Here is a 21,147-nt window from a genome sequence, read left to right on the forward strand (position 1 = left end):
TGCCTTACAGAAGAAACTAATCGAGCTTGGAATTATAAATTAGCGTTTCAAAAAACCAGCGGGGATTTTTCAGCTTTAACTTTACGCCACAAGAAGGCCGCATTTACCCTGAGATAATGTTTTTTTGAACGGATTTGCATCAAACCGCGGATATGTCTACAAGAAAACTAGCAAAGTAAGTGAATTAGCTTGTTAGCCGACCTTCCAGCTAATAAACAACACATTTCGACAAAGAAACGTTTCAAACAACTAGTACCTAGTTCCAACATTTAGGGCACCTACTCATTAAACGCCTTAAAAATAAAGATTATTTCTCAAAATAAAAGTTTTGCTCATTTAATAGTGGGATTTCGGTGTTTTTTGACAGAATTGGCCTTTTTATAGGTCATTGTGTCAAGAGTTTGGACACATGCGTGGATAAGACTTTCCTCCGTCTTATCCCATGTTAGAAATTAGAGCTCAATTAGACTCGACAATGCTACAGAGCGTGCCAGAAAACCACAGGTATATAAGAAAGCCAGAGTTCAACACTTTTTCACATTAAAACCGCACTTTTCAATGTATTATGTCCAATTTTAGTTCAACAAAATAAAGTTTATTATTGCAAAGTAGAATGGAAATAATACATGTTTTTCCTTTTTGTTTTTACATATGAAAAAAGCGAAAGGTGTGGCGTGCAGATGCATTCAAACCCTTTTACTCTGATACCCCTATATTAAATCCAGAGGCACTCATCTATTCAGAATAATTTCAGGATTAATACAGTTATTTTATAAGGGTGAGATGTGCAGAAACTGTAGGCTCCTTTAAATCAGCACTGAAAGAGTTATTGTTCTACTGCAGCTTCTTCCATCAGTATGACATAAGAAAACATGCAATTACAATTTAATCGAGTAATGCAATTATAATATATTTTACTCACGCTCTTTCTTTTTTACACCTTCATCATGTCTTCACCACTCTGAGTGGTTTAGCATCTTGGTCACTAAAATATATATGTCTGATGAAAGTCTGAAAATGAAAAAGAGAGATTATATTTCTTCAGTTTTAACTCCGAGTCAATATTTGTTGCACAATAAATAAACTGAATTGAATTGTGGGCATCAGGTGTAGGGGCGGTCATGAATCAATGTGACCTACGATACAAAAGGCTGCTAGATATTGCTTACCAGCAGAGTTTTGCAATTTATATACAGTATTGCACACACATTTGCTTGATATTGCAGTTCTGATGGTGGTTTGGTATATTTCGCATCTCTAATCAGTTCTCAGCTATTTATTTGTTTTAAATTTGTGTTTTACATCACCTTTCTTTCCACATGTTAACGTATCTCTTTTTCTTTACAGTAATCTTGTATTTTATTTTAACTGTTTCGGAAATCACATTGAATGCTTTGTAAATAAATTCCACTTTTTAAATAAAAATGCTTTGTGCTGCGTTGCAGTGCAGAAATGTCTGTTAAATTTCTGGATTTAGCTCTGATTTTTATGTTTTATTTGTTTTAATCTCCAAAGAAAATTAGGATTACTGAGGCAGCGAAGTCAGTCCACCTCTGGTGTGAAGAAATCTGTGATATCAAGTGAGTGGTATTTTATGTTTCATTTGCGCAGACTGTAGCAAATACGTGTACGTTTCTGTTATAAATACTTATTTTTTCCAGATCAGATATTTTCTTACTTGGTTGTGATTGACTTTGAGTCTACATGTTGGAGAGAGAAAAATAACTATGGACAAGAAATCAGTGAGTAGTTGCACATTTATTTGTTATAGCTTGATTCTCTCTACGTTTGTCACTGTCTCTTCTCTTCTCCTCCCTGCAGTTGAATTTCCGGCCGTCCTACTGAACACATCCTCAGGGGAGGTTGAATCTGAGTTTCATACTTATGTTCAGCCTCAGGAACATCCTGTTCTCTCCAACTTCTGCACTGAACTTACTGGGATTACACAGGTTTCCTGACACAAGCAAAGCTTCTAGAGTACACAAACATCCATGTACACGTATCTGACTGCTTGATTTTTCTTTGTCAAACAGGTGCAGGTAGAAGCTGGCATCCCCCTTCAGATTTGTCTGTCTCGGTTCAACCGTTGGGTGCAGAACCTGCAGCTAGAGAAGGGAGTGATGTTTCCCAACAAACAGCAGACATGTTCTGCCTTTCTCCCCTCCCAGAAAATGTGCACTTTCCTGACATGGTCAGGTAACATTTGGTTTATGTTTGTCACTGTACCGATGAATGTTTTCTATCTTTCTGGATAAGTATGGAAGCAGAAATTAGAAATGGAGGATGAAAAATATTTTTAATACCAGACTTTATTCTCTTACACAGTTGTCTAAAGTCCTGTGTTTCTTCATTATTAAATCTTAATTTTTCCTTCCTTTGTTGCTTCCTTCGCTGTCAAACCTCCCTTCCTTCTGTCTTTCCTTACTGTTTTTGTACTTATTTCCTTTCTTCTCTCCTTCCATCCTTCCTTACTTGCATCCTTTCTTTCTTTTTGCTCATCTCTCTCGCTCTCTCTCCTTTGCTTATCCCATTGTCTAAAATCCATCCATACATCCAAACTCTGGAATTTTGATACTTTTTGAAAAGTATCAAAAGTTGTAAGAATTGTGTTTGGTTTTTTATAAGGAGACAGTGAGAAAATGTAAATGTGTCCAGTTGCAGCTCATTTACGTCATTAATCCGTCTGACTGATTGTATCGACTGTATATCCTAAAACAAGTTACAATACAAGACCTATCAGTGAAAATAACTGTCTAAATACAAAATGCGTGGTATAAACAATATAGTGCACACACAACTTTCCAGGCAAGCATGATCACTATTACCAATTATGTATATGAAGCAGAAAATACTGCAGTGACTGTTTGCATGAATCATGTATCACATAAAAGCAGAAAATAGTTACGACACGTTGATTGCAAAACAGTTTTGTCAGCTTCTTTTTAGTTGGGAAAATAACTATACTGAACAAGGGACTTTAACATTTCTTTTTTTAACAAACACTTAGATAAAATAATTATCAATAAAATTTGTGTTGTTTAAAATATCTTTCACAATGCAAAGAAATATCTTGAACATGTTTAATGTGAGATTATCTGCATTTTGCTTTCAGACTGGGATCTTGGAGTCTGTTTGCAGTATGAATGTAAACGCAAACAGCTTCTTAAGCCAGACGTGCTCAGCAGCTGGATAGACCTGAGAAGCACATACAGGGTAAGTACCCTCTAATCCATTCGGTATATTCATCTTCTATTCATCTTTAACACTTTGTGCAGGTATTAAGAATGCTGTGAAATATTCCAGTTAATGCAGCAGATGATATAAATGTATTACATTATGTAACAAGCTGCCTCATTAAGATCAACAAACACAGTGGGTTAGTCGGGTAATAAAGTTGTGGAAAAGTTTAAAGCAGATTATGGTTATAAAACAATGTCCCACACTTTGAACACTTCATGAAGCACTCTCCAGTCCTTTATCTGAAAAAGGCAAGACGTGGCCGTCCACCTAAACTGACAGGCTGGCAAGGAGAGAATTAATCAGAGAAGCAGCCAAGAGGTAAATGATAACTCTGGCGGAGCTACATAAATACACTGCCCAGGTGGGGAAATCTGTTGCCAGGACAGCAATCCATAAACATGGCATTTATGGAACAGTGGCAAGAGAAAAGAATCGGTTGAAGAAGGCCAGAAGAAGTTCAGTTTGCTTTTTGTCACAAGCCATGTAAGGGGAATACAGCAAACTTGCAGCAAACATCTTATTTGTGAAAAATATATATATATATCTATAATTTACCTTCCTCCTCACTGTTATGCACTACTTTATACTTTCAATGCACTTTGAACACTTTTGCACAGGCAGTGTATTTTATTAATTGAATATGGCAAGAAAAAAATCTATTTAGAGCTGTTGGAAACTAGGATTTTTTTTATATATATATTACAGAAGAATACATAAATATAAACCAGGTCTATTTATGTAGCTGTGTCTAACTTTGTTCTTCACCTCCAGCTCTTCTACAGCCGGAAACCCAAAGGCCTGAATGGAGCCCTTCAGGATCTAGGGATACAGTTTTCTGGGAGAGAACATTCTGGTACATATAAAGCAACATTTTCATTTATTGTGGTTAATGTAGTTTTTCTAACTATGGGGTTCTTTTAACCCCTCACCTTCTCTCATCATCCTTCCATGTTTTTTTTTTTGTTTTTGTGGCTTTTTTGTATTTTAGGTTTAGATGATGCACGAAATACAGCCCGGCTGGCAGCCAGAATGATGAGAGATGGATGTGTGCTGAAAATCACCCGAAGCCTGGAGACGGTGAGTGGTCACCTGACGACGTCCTTAAAGAAGCCAGACTCCTGAAATCCCACCTGAGATTCTTAGCATGAACCTTGTGCTTTAGGCTTTTATATGTAGGAAATATTGAAACATTATGATCTCATGTTTTTTATTTAAAAAAAAAAACAAATGAATAAACTGACTTCAGAAAATCATAAACTATGTATTGTATTGGAATTTCATGTGATGAAACAACACAAAGTAGTTAAGTGGAAGAAAAATATGCATTGTTTTGAGATTTCATAAGAAAAAAAATCAGAGAAAATGAAAGCGTGCATCGGTATTCAGTTCCCATGAGTTGGCGCTCTCACCATTTGTTGTATTTAATCGTGCATGTCATTTTGGTCTGTCTCTGCCAGCTTTACCCATCTAGAGATTGAAGTCTTAGCCAATTTTGTTTTTGAAAAACTGCCCCAGCTTAGATTGGATGGAGAAAATCTGTAAACATAAATGTTCAAGTCTTGTCCCAGATTATCAGTAAGATTAATTCTGGACTTTGACTGGGCCATTGTGAAATGTGATTTTACCAAAGCTACTTCATGGTAGCTCTGGAAAGTTAATCTCTGCTCCAGTCTTGGATCTTTTTCAGCCTCTAATAGGTTTTCTTCCAGGATTGTGCTGTTTTTAAGCTTCATCCATGTTTCCATCAACTCTGACCAGCTGCCATGTCCCTGCCTTAGGAAAATATTCACTACAGCATGATGCTGCTGCCACCACCATAGGGGTGGTTTGTTCAGGGTCTTAGTTTTCTGCCACTCATAGCGTTTTGCATGTGGGCCAGAAAAGTAAAATTTTGGCCTGATCTAACTAGATTCCACACATTTCCTGTGACCCCCTACATGGCTTGTTGGAAGCTTAACACTCTTGGATAAAAGCCAGATTTGAGGAGTGCACAATGAATAGTTATCGTTTTGACAGGATGTCCCACCTGAGCTGTGGATCTCTGTAGCTCCTCTAGAGTTACTACAGGTCCTTCTCAAAACATTAGCATATTGTGATAAAGTTTATTATTTTCCATAATGTAATGATGAAAATTTAACATTCATATATTTTAGATTCATTGCACATTAACTGAAATATTTCAGGTCTTTTATTGTCTTAATACGGATGATTTTGGCATACAGCTCATGAAAACCCAAAATTCCTATCTCACAAAATTAGCATATCATTAAAAGGGTCTCTAAACGAGCTATGAACCTAATCATCTGAATCAACGAGTTAACTCTAAACACCTGCAAAAGATTCCTGAGGCCTTTAAAACTCCCAGCCTGGTTCATCACTCAAAACCCCAATCATGGGTAAGACTGCCGACCTGACTGCTGTCCAGAAGGCCACTATTGACACCCTCAAGCAAGAGGGTAAGACACAGAAAGAAATTTCTGAACGAATAGGCTGTTCCCAGAGTGCTGTATCAAGGCACCTCAGTGGGAAGTCTGTGGGAAGGAAAAAGTGTGGCAGAAAACGCTGCACAACGAGAAGAGGTGACCGGACCCTGAGGAAGATTGTGGAGAAGGGCCGATTCCAGACCTTGGGGGACCTGCGGAAGCAGTGGACTGAGTCTGGACTAGAAACATCCAGAGCCACCGTGCACAGGCGTGTGCAGGAAATGGGCTACAGGTGTCACATTCCCCAGGTCAAGCCACTTTTGAACCAGAAACAGCGGCAGAAGCGCCTGACCTGGGCTACAGAGAAGCAGCACTGGACTGTTGCTCAGTGGTCCAAAGTACTTTTTTCGGATGAAAGCAAATTCTGCATGTCATTCGGAAATCAAGGTGCCAGAGTCTGGAGGAAGACTGGGGAGAAGGAAATGCCAAAATGCCAGAAGTCCAGTGTCAAGTACCCACAGTCAGTGATGGTCTGGGGTGCCGTGTCAGCTGCTGGTGTTGGTCCACTGTGTTTTATCAAGGGCAGGGTCAATGCAGCTAGCTATCAGGAGATTTTGGAGCACTTCATGCTTCCATCTGCTGAAAAGCTTTATGGAGATGAAGATTTCATTTTTCAGCACGACCTGGCACCTGCTCACAGTGCCAAAACCAGTGGTAAATGGTTTACTGACCATGGTATCACTGTGCTCAATTGGCCTGCCAACTCTCCTGACCTGAACCCCATAGAGAATCTGTGGGATATTGTGAAGAGAACGTTGAGAGACTCAAGACCCAACACTCTGGATGAGCTAAAGGCCGCTATCGAAGCATCCTGGGCCTCCATAAGACCTCAGCAGTGCCACAGGCTGATTGCCTCCATGCCACGCCGCATTGAAGCAGTCATTTCTGCAAAAGGATTCCCGACCAAGTATTGAGTGCATAACTGTACATGATTATTTGAAGGTTGACGTTTTTTGTATTGAAAACACTTTTCTTTTATTGGTCGGATGAAATATGCTAATTTTGTGAGATAGGAATTTTGGGTTTTCATGAGCTGTATGCCAAAATCATCCGTATTAAGACAATAAAAGACCTGAAATATTTCAGTTAGTGTGCAATGAATCTAAAATATATGAATGTTAAATTTTCATCATTACATTATGGAAAATAATGAACTTTATCACAATATGCTAATTTTTTGAGAAGGACCTGTATTTTCCTCTTGGCTGATGTTTTTCTGATCAGCCAGTCAGTATAAGTGGAGGGCCTTGTCGTGGTAGGTTTGCAGTTGAATCATTTAACCGTACTTTGATTTTCAGATGATAGACCGAAAAGGGCTCTGGTTTAATCTTCTCTACAACATTACCCCTCTTTGTTCTTTGGTGTTCATGATGCTGTTTGTTTACTAATGTTCTCTAACCTTTGAGGCCTTCACAGAACACCTGGATTAGTATTCAGATTGAATTTCTCACATGGTCTCTATTTAGGTGTCTTCTAAAGGCAGTTTGCCAGGACACTCATGCAAATTAGATTTAAAATTTCACTGGGTCTGTTCATGTGTTTATAAATTGGTTGCAATGAATTTTTAGGGGCATCCGAGTAAATGAGACAGAATACAAATGCCACACTTCCTGTTTTTATTTGAAAACATGCATCTTTTCTTCATGCACTTCGTAACACCCACACACCTTTGTGGGTATGTATGTCACATAAAATCCCAGTAACCTACTTTAAGGTTTGTGGTTGTAATTTTCCAAATTATGAAAATGTGCCCCATTTGGGGTAAGAGGCTGCAAAAGACAGATGAAAATATTGACTTTCCTTTCTTAATTAACCGATTATCTGATTTATTTCTCACAGACCCCACCGATGGCCAAATCCATATTCAGCAACAACCCCTCTTCTGCAGAAAACAAGCAAGAAAAGGAAAACGGTGTCAGTAAAAAAGAAAATTTGCTCATTGCCAGCAAGTGCTCGACATCCTCCAACATTCCTCTTGAAACTCATCAAAAATACTCATCTCTTGATGAGCCTTCAAATTCAAGCTCAGGTCAAACGTATCAAAGCCTAATAACAACAAAGACGCTGTTGAATTTAACAACGGCACCCCTACAGGGTCAAAACAGCAAATCGGTGACACCACAGGCTGCTCCTTGTGTTTTGCCCACATGTCTGATAAACTGTAGCTCACCACGCCGCAGCAGCAGCAGCCATGTTCTGTGTTCCACCACTGTTGACTGCATTTCAGATCTACCTCCTGTGGACGAAGGGGAGGGAGAACTTATAGTGGAAACAGATGAGAGGTGTGGTTCTTATGATGACGTGTTGTTGGCGTTCGAGGAGGCTGTGAGTGAAATGGATACGATCTCAACTGTAGATGTTGGCTATATTTCAGATTTTGACAGCAGGTGTCCTGAGTGGGAGGAGATGGATCGTTTACATTTACCTGAAGGTCCCCTCATTTTGCAACACCAGAGAACAAAAAGCCTGAAAATGCAAAATAATACAAGAGATTCATCAGTGATGTGTAAATCTGTAAACATGCTAAATTCAAATGTTAAAGTCTTTAATCGCACAAATGAGAAACTGCAGCAATCAACAACCAAAGATTCAGATAAATGTTTTGCTGTTCCTAAAGTTGTTGATCGGAGCAAACTGAATCTGTGCAGAACCGGAAATTTAAAGTTAGGTCGGTCTCATAAAAATGATCACACAAAGGGGGTCTTTTCATCTCAGGCTCACCCCTTTCTGCCTGTAAAGAATTCCACTCTAAAACCGTCCACAATGGGGCCCAACCCAAACGCTACAAAATGCAGACAGTCTCTGAAATCTTCATTTACAATTTATACTGATCCAAAAAATAGGGCTGCAGAGTCTCCTTGTCCCTCAACGTCTGGCTCGCCGCACCAACCCAGAAACATTCTGGCCTCTTTGCCAACCAACACTCTCTCCTCCTGTGCCAAACAGGTCAGCGTGGCTTTGACAGTAAAGGGGCCAAAGAAGATCACTTCCCCTCTGTGCACCTGTGGTCGCCGGTCAAGACGGCAGGTTGTGTCAAACGGCGGTCCGAACCACGGCCGGGGTTTTTACTGCTGTCCGGTCCGCCGCTCAGGTGGCAGAGGCAGCACGGGGAGAGGCTGCGGGTTCTTCAAGTGGGAGTCTGCTCTCATGGAGAGCAGTTCAGTGGCTCCTCCTGCTTTGGGGTCTTCTGTATCATTCTGTCAGGTCAACTCAATACTTCCATGCAGGCCGCCTCTTAGAAAAAGCTACTGAACAGCTGGAGAAGCAGCTGCATGCTCTCTAATACCTCCGTCACCGTGACACTGACATTTCCCAGTCAAAAGATAAGGATTTCTGAAGGAAAAAAAGGTTCTCAAGAAAGCAATAGAACTAGACAATATTAGGCCAATATGGAACTGTGATATTATTGATAATAATTGTGATGTTAGTCACAATTAACCCACAATTTTCACTTTTTTTCTCCATTCTCATTCCTTTCCAATTTAACTTATGAAGGAGAAAAAGCTCTCCAAACCTACCTGAACTTGTGTGAAAAAGTATTCACCTTCTTTAGTTAAATCATGGAATAACTGTGACACACCACATTTTCTGCAAGGTTAAATAGAACCTGTCTCACAACATGAAGTAGGGGAAAGATTTTAAAAAGAAACACATCAATGCCCTGATCTGGAGAAACTCAAGAACAGACCAGAACAACGCCACTGACATCTATCAGTCTGGAAAAGGTTACAAAGTCATAGTAGAAAGTAAAACTAGCCTTCTGAACACGTCTTTTGTAATGTAATATTACACACATTGACATCGTAGTGATTGTGATTCATTAGTTTGTCCAGCTCTACAAAGCAGTGTGGAGATGAGGAATAATATGAATTACATATAAATATGAAGTTTATTTGTTAAAGCTAAACTCCAATCAAGACAAAGTTTTTATTTTACTGATCAATCAACCAACATTGATAGAGCGCTTTACACACCCAAGTGACCAAACTGCTGTACAAGTCCAAAAGTAAAAAGAAAACAGAAACATAAAAATGACCATAAACACCAACAATACCACAAATGACTAAGAAGAAAAGAACAGCTAAATACAATAAAAAAAGTAAGAAAAAATTAAAACTGCCTGATATTTCTGCTCACCTGGTATTGAAAGGCAGGTTAAAAAGATGGGATTTTAAAAGGGACTTACAATCCTTCAAGGTATTAGCCATCCTTACAGGAAGAGGAAGATTATTCCAGAGTTTAGGAGCAACAATAGAAGAGGCTCCGTCTCCTCAGGTCACAACTCGAATCCTTGGAAGGTCTAAAAGCAACAGAAGTTCTGACCTCAAACTTCGCCTTAAATGTAAAGGTTGAACAAGAAAAATTAAATATTTTCAAAACCAAAATGTGTTGCTTTGTAAATCTTATGTCAAAACAATACTTTTTAAGTAGAAGCTAATATTGATGAATATTTTTAATACAAGAAAGAAATATGACACCATATTTGTAACCCAAAAAGCTACAAAATAACTGTTTTCTTTCTGTTGCAGTAACTAATATTTTTCTGTCTTTTATACACATCTACAGGTCCTTCTCAAAATATTAGCATATTGTGATGAAGTTAATTATTTTCCATAATGTCATGATGAAAATTTAACATTCATATATTTTAGATTCATTGCACACTAACTGAAATATTTCAGGTCTTTTATTGTCTTAATACGGATGATTACGGATGATACAGCTCATGAAAACCCAAAATTCCTATCTCACAAAATTAGCATATTTCATCCGACCAATAAAAGAAAAGTGTTTTTAATACAAAAAACGTCAACCTTCAAATAATCATGTACAGTTATGCACTCAATACTTGGTCGGGAATCCTTTTGCAGAAATGACTGCTTCAATGCGGCGTGGCATGGAGGCAATCAGCCTGTGGCACTGCTGGGGTCTTATGGAGGCCCAGGATGCTTCGATAGCGGCCTTTATCTCATCCAGTGTTGGGTCTTGAGTCTCTCAACGTTCTCTTCACAATATCCCACAGATTCTCTATGGGGTTCAGGTCAGGAGAGTTGGCAGGCCAATTGAGCACAGTGATACCATGGTCAGTAAACCATTTACCAGTGGTTTTGGCACTGTGAGCAGGTGCCAGGTCATGCTGAAAAATGAAATCTTCATCTCCATAAAGCTTTTCAGCAAGCAGATGGAAGCATGAAGTGCTCCAAAATCTCCTGATAGCTAGCTGCATTGACCCTGCCCTTGATAAAACACAGTGGACCAACACCAGCAGCTGACACGGCACCCCAGACCATCACTGACTGTGGGTACTTGACACTGGACTTCTGGCATTTTGGCATTTCCTTCTCCCCAGTCTTCCTCCAGACTCTGGCACCTTGATTTCCGAATGACATGCAGAATTTGCTTTCATCCGAAAAAAGTACTTTGGACCACTGAGCAACAGTCCAGTGCTGCTTCTCTGTAGCCCAGGTCAGGCGCTTCTGCCATTTTTTCTGGTTCAAAAGTGGCTTGACCTGGGGAATGCGGCACCTGTAGCCCATTTCCTGCACACGCCTGTGCACGGTGGCTCTGGATGTTTCTACTCCAGACTCAGTCCACTGCTTCCGCAGGTCCCCCAAGGTCTGGAATCGGCCCTTCTTCACAATCTTCCTCAGTGTCCGGTCACCTCTTCTCGTTGTGCAGCGTTTTCTGCCACACTTTTTCCTTCCCACAGACTTCCCACTGAGGTGCCTTGATACAGCATTCTGGGAACAGCCTATTCATTCAGAAATTTCTTTCTGTGTCTTACCCTCTTGCTTGAGGGTGTCAATAGTGGCCTTCTGGACAGCAGTCAGGTCGGCAGTCTTACCCATTATTGGGGTTTTGAGTGATGAACCAGGCTGGGAGTTTTAAAGGCCTCAGGAATCTTTTGCAGGTGTTTAGAGTTAACTCGTTGATTCAGATGATTAGGTTCATAGCTCGTTTAGAGACCCTTTTAATGATATGCTAATTTTGTGAGATAGGAATTTTGGGTTTTCATGAGCTGTATGCCAAAATCATCCGTATTAAGACAATAAAAGACCTGAAATGTTTCAGTTAGTGTGCAATGAATCTAAAATATATGAATGTTAAATTTTCATCATGACATTATGGAAAATAATGAACTTTATCACAATATGCTAATATTTTGAGAAGGACCTGTATCTTCTGTAGTTGATTATTGGCAGATATAAAAACTGGTTTTCCTGTTTGCAAGATTGAGATTAAATTACCTTTACCTCTATGAAAACAAAGATCAAGTTAGTTTATTTGGCCAATTAGGTTTAGTGGATGAGTCTTTGGCTTTGAGCTTAGAATAGAAACACCCTTTGTTGTCCCGCAGTGGGGAAATTCAGGTGTGTCAGCAGCAAAGGAAAAGGCAAAAGGAAGCACACAGGTACAAACATAAAAAAAAACTGTAAGAGTAAGGTGATTTGACAATTTGCTAAAAGCACATTTGTAATTGTGCATGAGAAAACAGTACAAAAAATGGAAAAACTGACAGCAGGGGTGGAAACACATTAAGTTTGTTGGGAGTGGTGACGATTATAAAGTCTAACAACTGCTGGGAGGAAGGAACTGTAATAATGCACCTAGGATGCAGCAGTGTTTCACTGAAAGAGTGTTCCAGTTCTGTAGCAACTTCATACATGGGATGGGAGACATTGTCAGTGACCTGGCAATGTCTGCAGCAACTCGGCATATCTGCACCTAGACGTGGAGACGGCAATTTGCTGAAGTTCAAACTGAGCATCAGAATGGGGTAGAAAGTGACTTTTGGGGGCTTGGTGTTTGTTGCCACATGGGCTGGTCTGAGTAATTCAGAAACTGCTAATCTAGTGGATTCTCACACACAAGGGATTGCTGCAAAGTCAACGCCAGTGACTGTCCACTGTCTCTACATGCTCATCCAGGAGGAGTGAATGGTTCAAATCTCTGACTCGATGCAATCTGCTGGGTTTCCTTAAACAGAAAAACTTTTTATCCAAGGCTGGTTCAAAACAGAAAATATCCAGTGAGCCACAGATGTGTGGATAACAATTCTGATGCAGATCAGAGAAGAATGGCCCGGAGAGGTCCGAGATAATAAAAAAGACAACAGTAGTTCAAGCATCTACTTGTTACAACCATGATACATGGAATACCACGTCTGAACTCACAACACATCAAACCTTGAAGCAGGTGGGTTACAGCAGCAGAACATCACATCAAGTTTAAATCCTGTCAGCTAAGAACAGGAAACTAAGGCTGCAATTTGCACAGGCTCACAACAATAAGACAATTACAGATTGGAAAAACGGGTTTGTTGGCAGATTTACAGTCTAATGGTTGCTGGGAGGAAGGACCTGTGATCACGCTCCTTTGTGCATTTTGGATGTAGCCAGTCACTAGAAGAGGTACATTCAGTAAGTTTCCGCACATGGCAGCCTCGCATCATCTTGTGTGTGTTCCTAAAAGCTTGGAACTGCTTTGGGGTATTTTAACAACTGGTCTGTGCAGATTCTTTCAAGCCTAGTCAGGTTTGATGGGCAGTGTTGACAGACAGCCATTTTAAGTCCTTCCAGTGATATTCAATTAGACTTAGGTCCAGAGCCTGGCTGGAGTGCTCAAGGACATTCACATACTGCCTGTGAAGTAACTTCTTTGTTATCTTGACTGTGTGCTACGGGTCATCGTTGTGTTTGAAGATGAATTGTCATCCTAGTGGGAAGTACAGAGGACTGTAGAGCAAGTTTTCTTGAAGAATCCTTATATATTTGGTTGCTGTCATCTTACCCTCTATGTGGACTAGTCCCCATGGTCCTGCAGCAGAAAAACATCCCACAGCATGATGCTGCCAACACCATCCTTCAGTGTAGAGATGGTCTTAACCACGTGATGAGCAGGGCCTGGTTTGCTCCAGGCATGATGCTTTCAGTTCAGCGCCAAAAGGTCCTATTTTCTGTTTCATCAGACCACTGAATTTAGTTTCTAGTTCCTAGCCTAACAATGTCTTAAGGTGCTTTTCTGGCAATATTCCAGTGAGATGCCATGAACCTTTTATGAAGGACTTGGAATACCTTCTTAATGACTATTTGGGTTCTTGGCCTCTGATCAAGGTCATTCTTCCCCAGTTACTCCGTTTAGTCCTACTGCCAGAGCAAGGATGGGTTCTGGCGGTTCCAAACTTCTTTCATTTCTGAATGATGGAGACCACAGTATGTCTTGGGACAATCAATTGGGCCAAAACCTTTTTGTATCCTTCCCCGGTTTTTTGTTTGACACAATAGTTTAGGAAGTCTGCAAACAACTCATTTGACTTCACTGCAGGGTTCCTGCCCTAATATTAATATACACCCTCCAGCTGGATGGGTCCCAACATCCTCTTCCATATATGGTAGGGGTTATTATTTTCCAGATCACAATGCAATAAAGAAAAGAGTAAATTTTTAAACTATTCATCGTTACCCAAACCCATGGAAATGTCTAGCTTTTGTCAATTTATGTAACACGGAATTGCCTCTGAAATCAGAAATCTTGTAAAGTCACAAATTTTGACCTCAAAGTCCAATATGGCTGCAGAACACATCTTACATGAAGTTGCAGTTATTTGATTATTTATTTTTTACTATCACGTAATGGATTTGCGCTTTTACTGTTTGTTTTTTTTTTCCCCTCGGTTTGTGCTGTACATGGATTTGGTGCTTTTCTGTTAGACATTTATTCCACCTCATCCCTTTATCCACTTCGCTTTTAGGCTCCGCCGTTGAGTTTTGTCCCTCCCGACACGCCGTAGAGGACAACCAACAAACGTGCAATGTTGTGACTCGAACCAGCTAGTTTACGGTTTTAACCTGAACACGTGTGAGAACGGAAACCCGCTCGTGTCTGGTAGATTTTAGGAGACTTCCATATTGAATCCTAAATATCCTGGAAAGCTGAAGTCAGGTTCGTTTGCAGAGCTTTAACGCCGGGAGGAGAAGAAGCGGAACCTTGAGGTTTAGCCTGGTCGGTGGAGATCCTAAAGAAAAAAGAAACTGCAGATTTTCACCTTGCATCTGTTGGAAAAGCCCGTCAGTAACATGTCAGCCGTGCAAAACGAGTCCAGGAAACGGAGCAAGAAGCGCTATGTGTCCGGTCAGCAGGGCAAGCGGTGGAAGGGTTCCCGGGAGCTGGAGGTGGGAATGCTGGGGATCCTCATCACCTGCAACATGAACGAGAGAAAGTGCACCGCGGAGGCCTTTAACCTGCTCAACGAGTACGCAGACAAGCTATTTGGACCAGAGAAGGTCAGTATTATGGTGGTAAATATTCCAGTTCTATTGTTAACCGCTAAAGAAACTGAAACTGCACGTTGAAATGGTCGGTTACTGTGGCATGCTGTCCCTCTGCTGGTGGTTTCTGTGGGCTGGCTTTTTTCTCCCATTAGATGAACCAGATCAGACTTGATTAGAAAATCCTATAAAGAGGAACACGGTTTTTCTATGCCCTGGTGTTGCTTCAGTTGGTTACCCGCGCGAAACTCGTCCTGTTATGGGATTTTTGTGCGTCTCAACATATTAGAATATGTGAAAAGTTATTTTTAGTAATTTCGGTACAAGAAGGGAATCTCATTATATAGACTTATTACTTACGGAGGGATATATTTCAGGTTTTTTGATTATGAATCCATATACGTTACCGGAAAATTGAGTGGAAGGAAAAACTACACAAGCTTCAAGAGCCACCACACAGATTTTTCCAGGACATGAACTACAATCATCACATTTGTAGCATCACTCCTGAACCTGGAAATAAGCGTCTTATTTGAGTCCTCTTTTCAGGTGAAAGTAAAGTTTGCATTTCAGGCGGAAATCAAGGGCCCAGAGTTTGGAGGAAGAGTGGAGAGGCACAGGTTGAAATTTTAAAGGATTTCAACCTTCCTTCTCCTGACTAGCTTTATGGAGATGCTGATTTCATTTTCCAGCAGGACCTTGCACCTGCCCACACTGCCAAGCTGGTTCAAAGACCATACTATCTCTGTGGACGATTGGTCCGCAAACTTGTCAGACCTGAACCAAACAGAGAATCTATGGAGTATTGTCAGGAGGAAGATGAGACACACCAGACCTAACACTGCAGACAAGCTGAAAGTTGCCATTAAAGCAAACTGGGCTTCCCTTACATCTCAGCAGACCTCCTGATCACATCCATGCCACGCTGCATTGATGCAGTTATTCATGCAAAATGAGCCCCAACTTAGTAGAGTGCATACACTCTATAGTTCAGGGACATACTTTTGAGTAGATTCACATTTATACACTTTATAAAATCCCTCATCTAAAATGTTTAACTCTTATATGCTGTTTGTGTTGTTTTTAGTAAGGAATGATATTTTATTTATTAGTGAAGAAATTATTTCTGCTTTAACTGCTTTGCAGAATGGATGTTATACAAAAGTTTGAAATGCCTTTTAGTTTCACACGGTGGACAAAATAAGACTGCCACATTATTTCAGCCTCTAACTAAGAAGGTTTAACTTTAACTTACAGTTTCAGGACAGCAAAGGAAGCAGCAGCAGTGAAGAGGAAGAGGGTGAGGAAGAAGATGTAGATGTTGCATTGAAGAAGGAAGTTGCACAGCTTCAGTCATCTGGAGGCAAACGGGAAAGGCGCTTCCAGGCCCTGGACAGTGGTGCTAACAATGTCATCTTCATCAGAACTCAGAATCTGGGTATGCCTTTTATAAATGGCAAACATTTAGGCATCTCTTAAATGTTTTGTTGTATCATTTTATTGTGTTCGTTATTAGACTTGGTTGTTGTTTTTTCTGTCATAGAACCCGACAAACTGGTTCATCACATTCTGTCTGATCTCCACACCACCAAGAAGAAGAAGTCACGAGTGATCCTTCGGATGCTACCAGTGAGTTGTAATCAACCCCAGTCCTATTATGTTGATTGTGGTAGAAATGAAGGGTTGAATCGTTCCTATGCATCACATGACCTATGATATTTGCAGACTCGCCTTCGACAACGGACCACTTTAAAAGCATATTGTGTTGATTTTAGAAGCGCCAGAAAAAGTACCCCTTGAACATTTCCACACGTTGTCACGTTAAGAGCATCTGCTTCAATACATTTAGTGGGGATTTATGAGATAGACCAACACAAAGTAGAACGTAACTGTGAAGTGTAAGGAAAATGATGCATGGTTTTAATATTTGAAGTAATATCTGTAAAGTGTGCCGTGCATCTGTATTTAGGCAACTTGAGTCAATACTTTGTAGAACCACTTTTCACTGCAATTAAAGATGCAATCCTTTGGGGTATGCCCCTCTAGTCTTTTTGGCATGGTAGGTCAAGGTCAGTCAGATTGGATGGGTAGTTTCTACAAACATCAATTCCCAAGTCTTGCTGCCTATTCTCAATTGGTTTAGGTCTGAACTTAGACTGGGCCATTCTAACATTGGCTTCCAGGATAATTATGTAGAAAGACATCTTTGTGACATGATGCTTTCACCACCTTGTTTCACTGTGAGGATGGTGTGTTCAGGGGGATGTGCAGTATTCATTTTCTACCAAACATAGCTTTTGGCACGTAAGCCAAAAATTGCAATTTTGGTCTCATCTGACCAGAGCACCTTCTTCCACATGGTTGTGGTTTTCCCCGCATGGCTTGTAGGAAACTCCTTCTTATGGTTTTCTTTCAACAAATTCTTCTTGCTTCTCATTAATTAATGTCAGGTTTGGGGATCACACCACTAATAGTTGTCTTGTCAGCAGATACTCCCACCTGAGCTGTGGCTCTCTGCAGCTCCTCCAAAGTAACCATTGGCCTCTTGGCTGTCTCTAATTAATGTCTCCTTGTCAGGCCAATCTCTTTAGGTGGAAGGACATGTCTTGGTAGCTTCCATACTCTGTCCATCTTCAGATGATGGATTGAACAGTGCTCTGTGAAGCTGGTTTTATTCTGATGTTCTCCAGGAATAATGCTCAGATTAAATCATACACAGGTGGCCTTTTTATTATTGGGGAACTTCTGGAAGCAGTTGGTTACCTTGTATTGTATTTAGGGGTATGAGAGTATAGGAGGCTAAAGATAAATGAATGCTACATGTGTTTTTATTAATAAAATACCATGTATCTTCTCCTTTAACGTCAACATTTTTGTACAACTTTGCGTTGGTCTGCACCATAAAATCCTGATAACATACAGGTCCTTCTCAAAATATTAGCATATTGTGATAAAGTTAACTATTTTCCATAATGTCATGATGAAAATTTAACATTCATATATTTTAGATTCATTGCACACTAACTGAAATATTTCAGGTCTTTTATTGTCTTAATACGGATGATTTTGGCATACAGCTCATGAAAACCCAAAATTCCTATCTCACAAAATTAGCATATCATTAAAAGGGTCTCTAAACGAGCTATGAACCTAATCATCTGAATCAACGAGTTAACTCTAAACACCCGCAAAAGATTCTTGAGGCCTTTAAAACTCCTAGCCTGGTTCATCACTCAAAACCCCAATCATGGGTAAGACTGCCGACCTGACTGCTGTCCAGAAGGCCACTATTGACACCCTCAAGCAAGAGGGTAAGACACAGAAAGAAATTTCTGAACGAATAGGCTGTTCCCAGAGTGCTGTATCAAGGCACCTCAGTGGGAAGTCTGTGGGAAGGAAAAAGTGTGGCAGAAAACGCTGCACAACGAGAAGAGGTGACCGGACTCTGAAGAAGATTGTGGAGAAGGGCCGATTCCAGACCTTGGGGGACCTGCGGAAGCAGTGGACTGAGTCTAGACTAGAAACATCCAGAGCCACCGTGCACAGGCGTGTGCAGGAAATGGGCTACAGGTGCCGCATTCCCCAGGTCAAGCCACTTTTGAACCAGAAACAGCGGCAGAAGCGCCTGACCTGGGCTACAGAGAAGCAGCACTGGACTGTTGCTCAGTGGTCCAAAGTACTTTTTTCAGATGAAAGCAAATTCTGCATGTCATTCAGAAATCAAGGTGCCAGAGTCTGGAGGAAGACTGGGGAGAAGGAAATGCCAGAAGTCCAGTGTCAAGTACCCACAGTCAGTGATGATCTGGGGTGCCGTGTCAGCTGCTGGTGTTGGTCCACTGTATTTTATAAAGGGCAGGGTCAATGCAGCTAGCTATCAGGAGATTTTGGAGCACTTCATGCTTCCATCTGCTGAAAAGCTTTATGGAGATGAAGATTTCATTTTTCAGCACGACCTGGCACCTGCTCACAGTGCCAAAACTACTGGTAAATGGTTTACTGACCATGGTATCACTGTGCTCAATTGGCCTGCCAACTCTCCTGACCTGAACCCCATAGAGAATCTGTGTGATATTGTGAAGAGAACGTTGAGAGACTCAAGACCCAACACTCTGGATGAGCTAAAGGCCGCTATCGAAGCATCCTGGGCCTCCATAAGACCTCAGCAGTGCCACAGGCTGATTGCCTCCATGCCACGCCGCATTGAAGCAGTCATTTCTGCCAAAGGATTCCCGACCAAGTATTGAGTGCATAACTGTACATGATTATTTGAAGGTTGACGTTTTTTGTATTAAAAACACTTTTCTTTTATTGGTCGGATGAAATATGCTAATTTTGTGAGATAGGAATTTTGGGTTTTCATGAGCTGTATGCCAAAATCATCCGTATTAAGACAATAAAAGACCTGAAATATTTCAGTTGGTGTGCAATGAATCTAAAATATATGAATGTTAAATTTTCATCATGACATTATGGAAAATAATGAACTTTATCACAATATGCTAATATTTTGAGAAGGACCTGTACATACAAATTCATGATTTTAAGGGATGCAAAAAGTCCCAATAAAGTGATTCAAAACTGCTCATATTGTAAATAAATAATACATTGAGTAGGTTTTGAGACATCGCACACCTAGTTGGATATGAAGTCTACCGTTATTTGTTTTCTTGTCCTTTGCAGGGTCTGATCTTTGTTTTTGTCTCCTACAGGTAACTGGAACATGCAAGGCTTTCCAGGAGGATATGTTGAAGTATCTGACCACATTCCTAGAGCCCTGGTTCAAAACTCCAAACAGTGCAACTTACCAGATCGCCTTCAAGGCTCGAAACAGCAGCCATAACAAAAGGGAGGAAATCATTAAATCTATCGCAGGTACATTCAGATCCACTGTGTCTTTGTAGAATCCACGGCTTTCCAACCGAAGAAAACTTAACTATTCCTTCGGGTTTTTCCACCACTGCAGGTCTCGTGGGGAAGCTAAACCCCAAGAACAAGGTGGATCTGACAAACCCCGAACTGACAATAATCGTGGAAGTCATCAAGGCCGTGTGCTGCGTCAGTGTGGCCAAAGACTATACGCTGTACAGAAAGTATAACGTTCAGGAGGTGGTGAAAGAAGATGCACCAAAACCTGACGCAGCCAAAATGAAAACCAACCCAAACGCAGCCGAGCAGGAAGATGAGCACAACGGAGGGGAGGCGGAGAAGAAGGAGGAGGAGAAGAACGTCGCAGAAGACGAGAAAACCGAATTACAGAATGAGGAGAAGGTTGATAAGGGTGAAGATGATGGAGAATAGGAGCTCGGATTCAGAGAAATCAGCCAGGTTCCTTGTTTGTGTGAATTTTTTTAACTGTTAACATGTTTGTCAAAAACACCCAAGTTGTCAATAGTCTAATGGATAGTAATGTAATTTAATGTTTTTGTTTTTTATAAATGTATAAAGGTAAATGTCAGACTTGCAACCAACTTCACTGATGAGGGGGAAGCGTTGCACCTTTGACTTTTTTTATGTTCAACTTGAATTTCATCTAATTTAGACCTTTTTACTCAAATTATTAAGAGTTGGGCCACATAACAGATGTTAACAGTGAAAATAAATCCATTGGAGAATTACTTGATGGCACCTTAAAAATGCTGATTACATGAATTACCCGTCTGCTCTTTGTAGTTCTTTCTTAACACTTCTGAAATTAAAGCTCTGTGTGTGTTTAACTGGTTTCTCATATGTTTTCTATTGCTTTATGATTTTTTTGCTAAAGCAAAGGAAGACAAAATCACACTAAAGTTTCACTATTTAACTAAAGTGTTGATGTCTTTCTGCTTCAGGTTTATTAAAAACAGCCTAGGAATGGAGAACTGTGAAAATCCCTCCCAATGACCTGATTTTCTTGAAAAACACTCATGTGGATACAGCTGCTGATTTGGCAAGGAAATAACTTACTAGTTGTTTCATGGTAATATATAACATATTAATAGACCCTTAACACGTTCTTTGCTGCAATAAAAGAAAATCAGCAAATATGTTACTAATATAAAGACCATAGTTAAATGGAACTCACAGTTAGGCTATATAAATAAACAGCGTTTCTTTCATTGGAACAAAGGGACCAAGATCAGCTCCTGAAAAAAACGCAGCATAATCCCTCCTCCACC

General features: G+C 40.4%; 2 protein-coding genes across 2 annotated transcripts; both read left to right on the plus strand.

Annotated features, from left to right (window-relative positions):
* eri2 (ERI1 exoribonuclease family member 2) lies at nt 1-10,269 on the plus strand. The gene is made up of 9 exons (XM_047365146.1): nt 1-175; nt 1,516-1,580; nt 1,662-1,742; nt 1,822-1,949; nt 2,034-2,196; nt 3,113-3,213; nt 4,012-4,093; nt 4,229-4,317; nt 7,563-10,269. Exons 1-9 carry the CDS (start codon nt 153-155, stop codon nt 8,973-8,975), a joined length of 2,145 nt encoding a protein of 714 aa, XP_047221102.1. The 5' UTR covers nt 1-152; the 3' UTR covers nt 8,976-10,269.
* A 4,218-nt stretch (nt 10,270-14,487) lies between these two features.
* thumpd1 (THUMP domain containing 1) lies at nt 14,488-20,706 on the plus strand. The gene is made up of 5 exons (XM_047364573.1): nt 14,488-15,007; nt 16,250-16,430; nt 16,536-16,621; nt 19,702-19,864; nt 19,956-20,706. Exons 1-5 carry the CDS (start codon nt 14,801-14,803, stop codon nt 20,288-20,290), a joined length of 972 nt encoding a protein of 323 aa, XP_047220529.1. The 5' UTR covers nt 14,488-14,800; the 3' UTR covers nt 20,291-20,706.
* Nucleotides 20,707-21,147: the final 441 nt, after the last annotated feature.

This window comes from Girardinichthys multiradiatus, chromosome 5 (assembly GCF_021462225.1).
Source record: "Girardinichthys multiradiatus isolate DD_20200921_A chromosome 5, DD_fGirMul_XY1, whole genome shotgun sequence".
NCBI lineage: Eukaryota > Metazoa > Chordata > Actinopteri > Cyprinodontiformes > Goodeidae > Girardinichthys > Girardinichthys multiradiatus.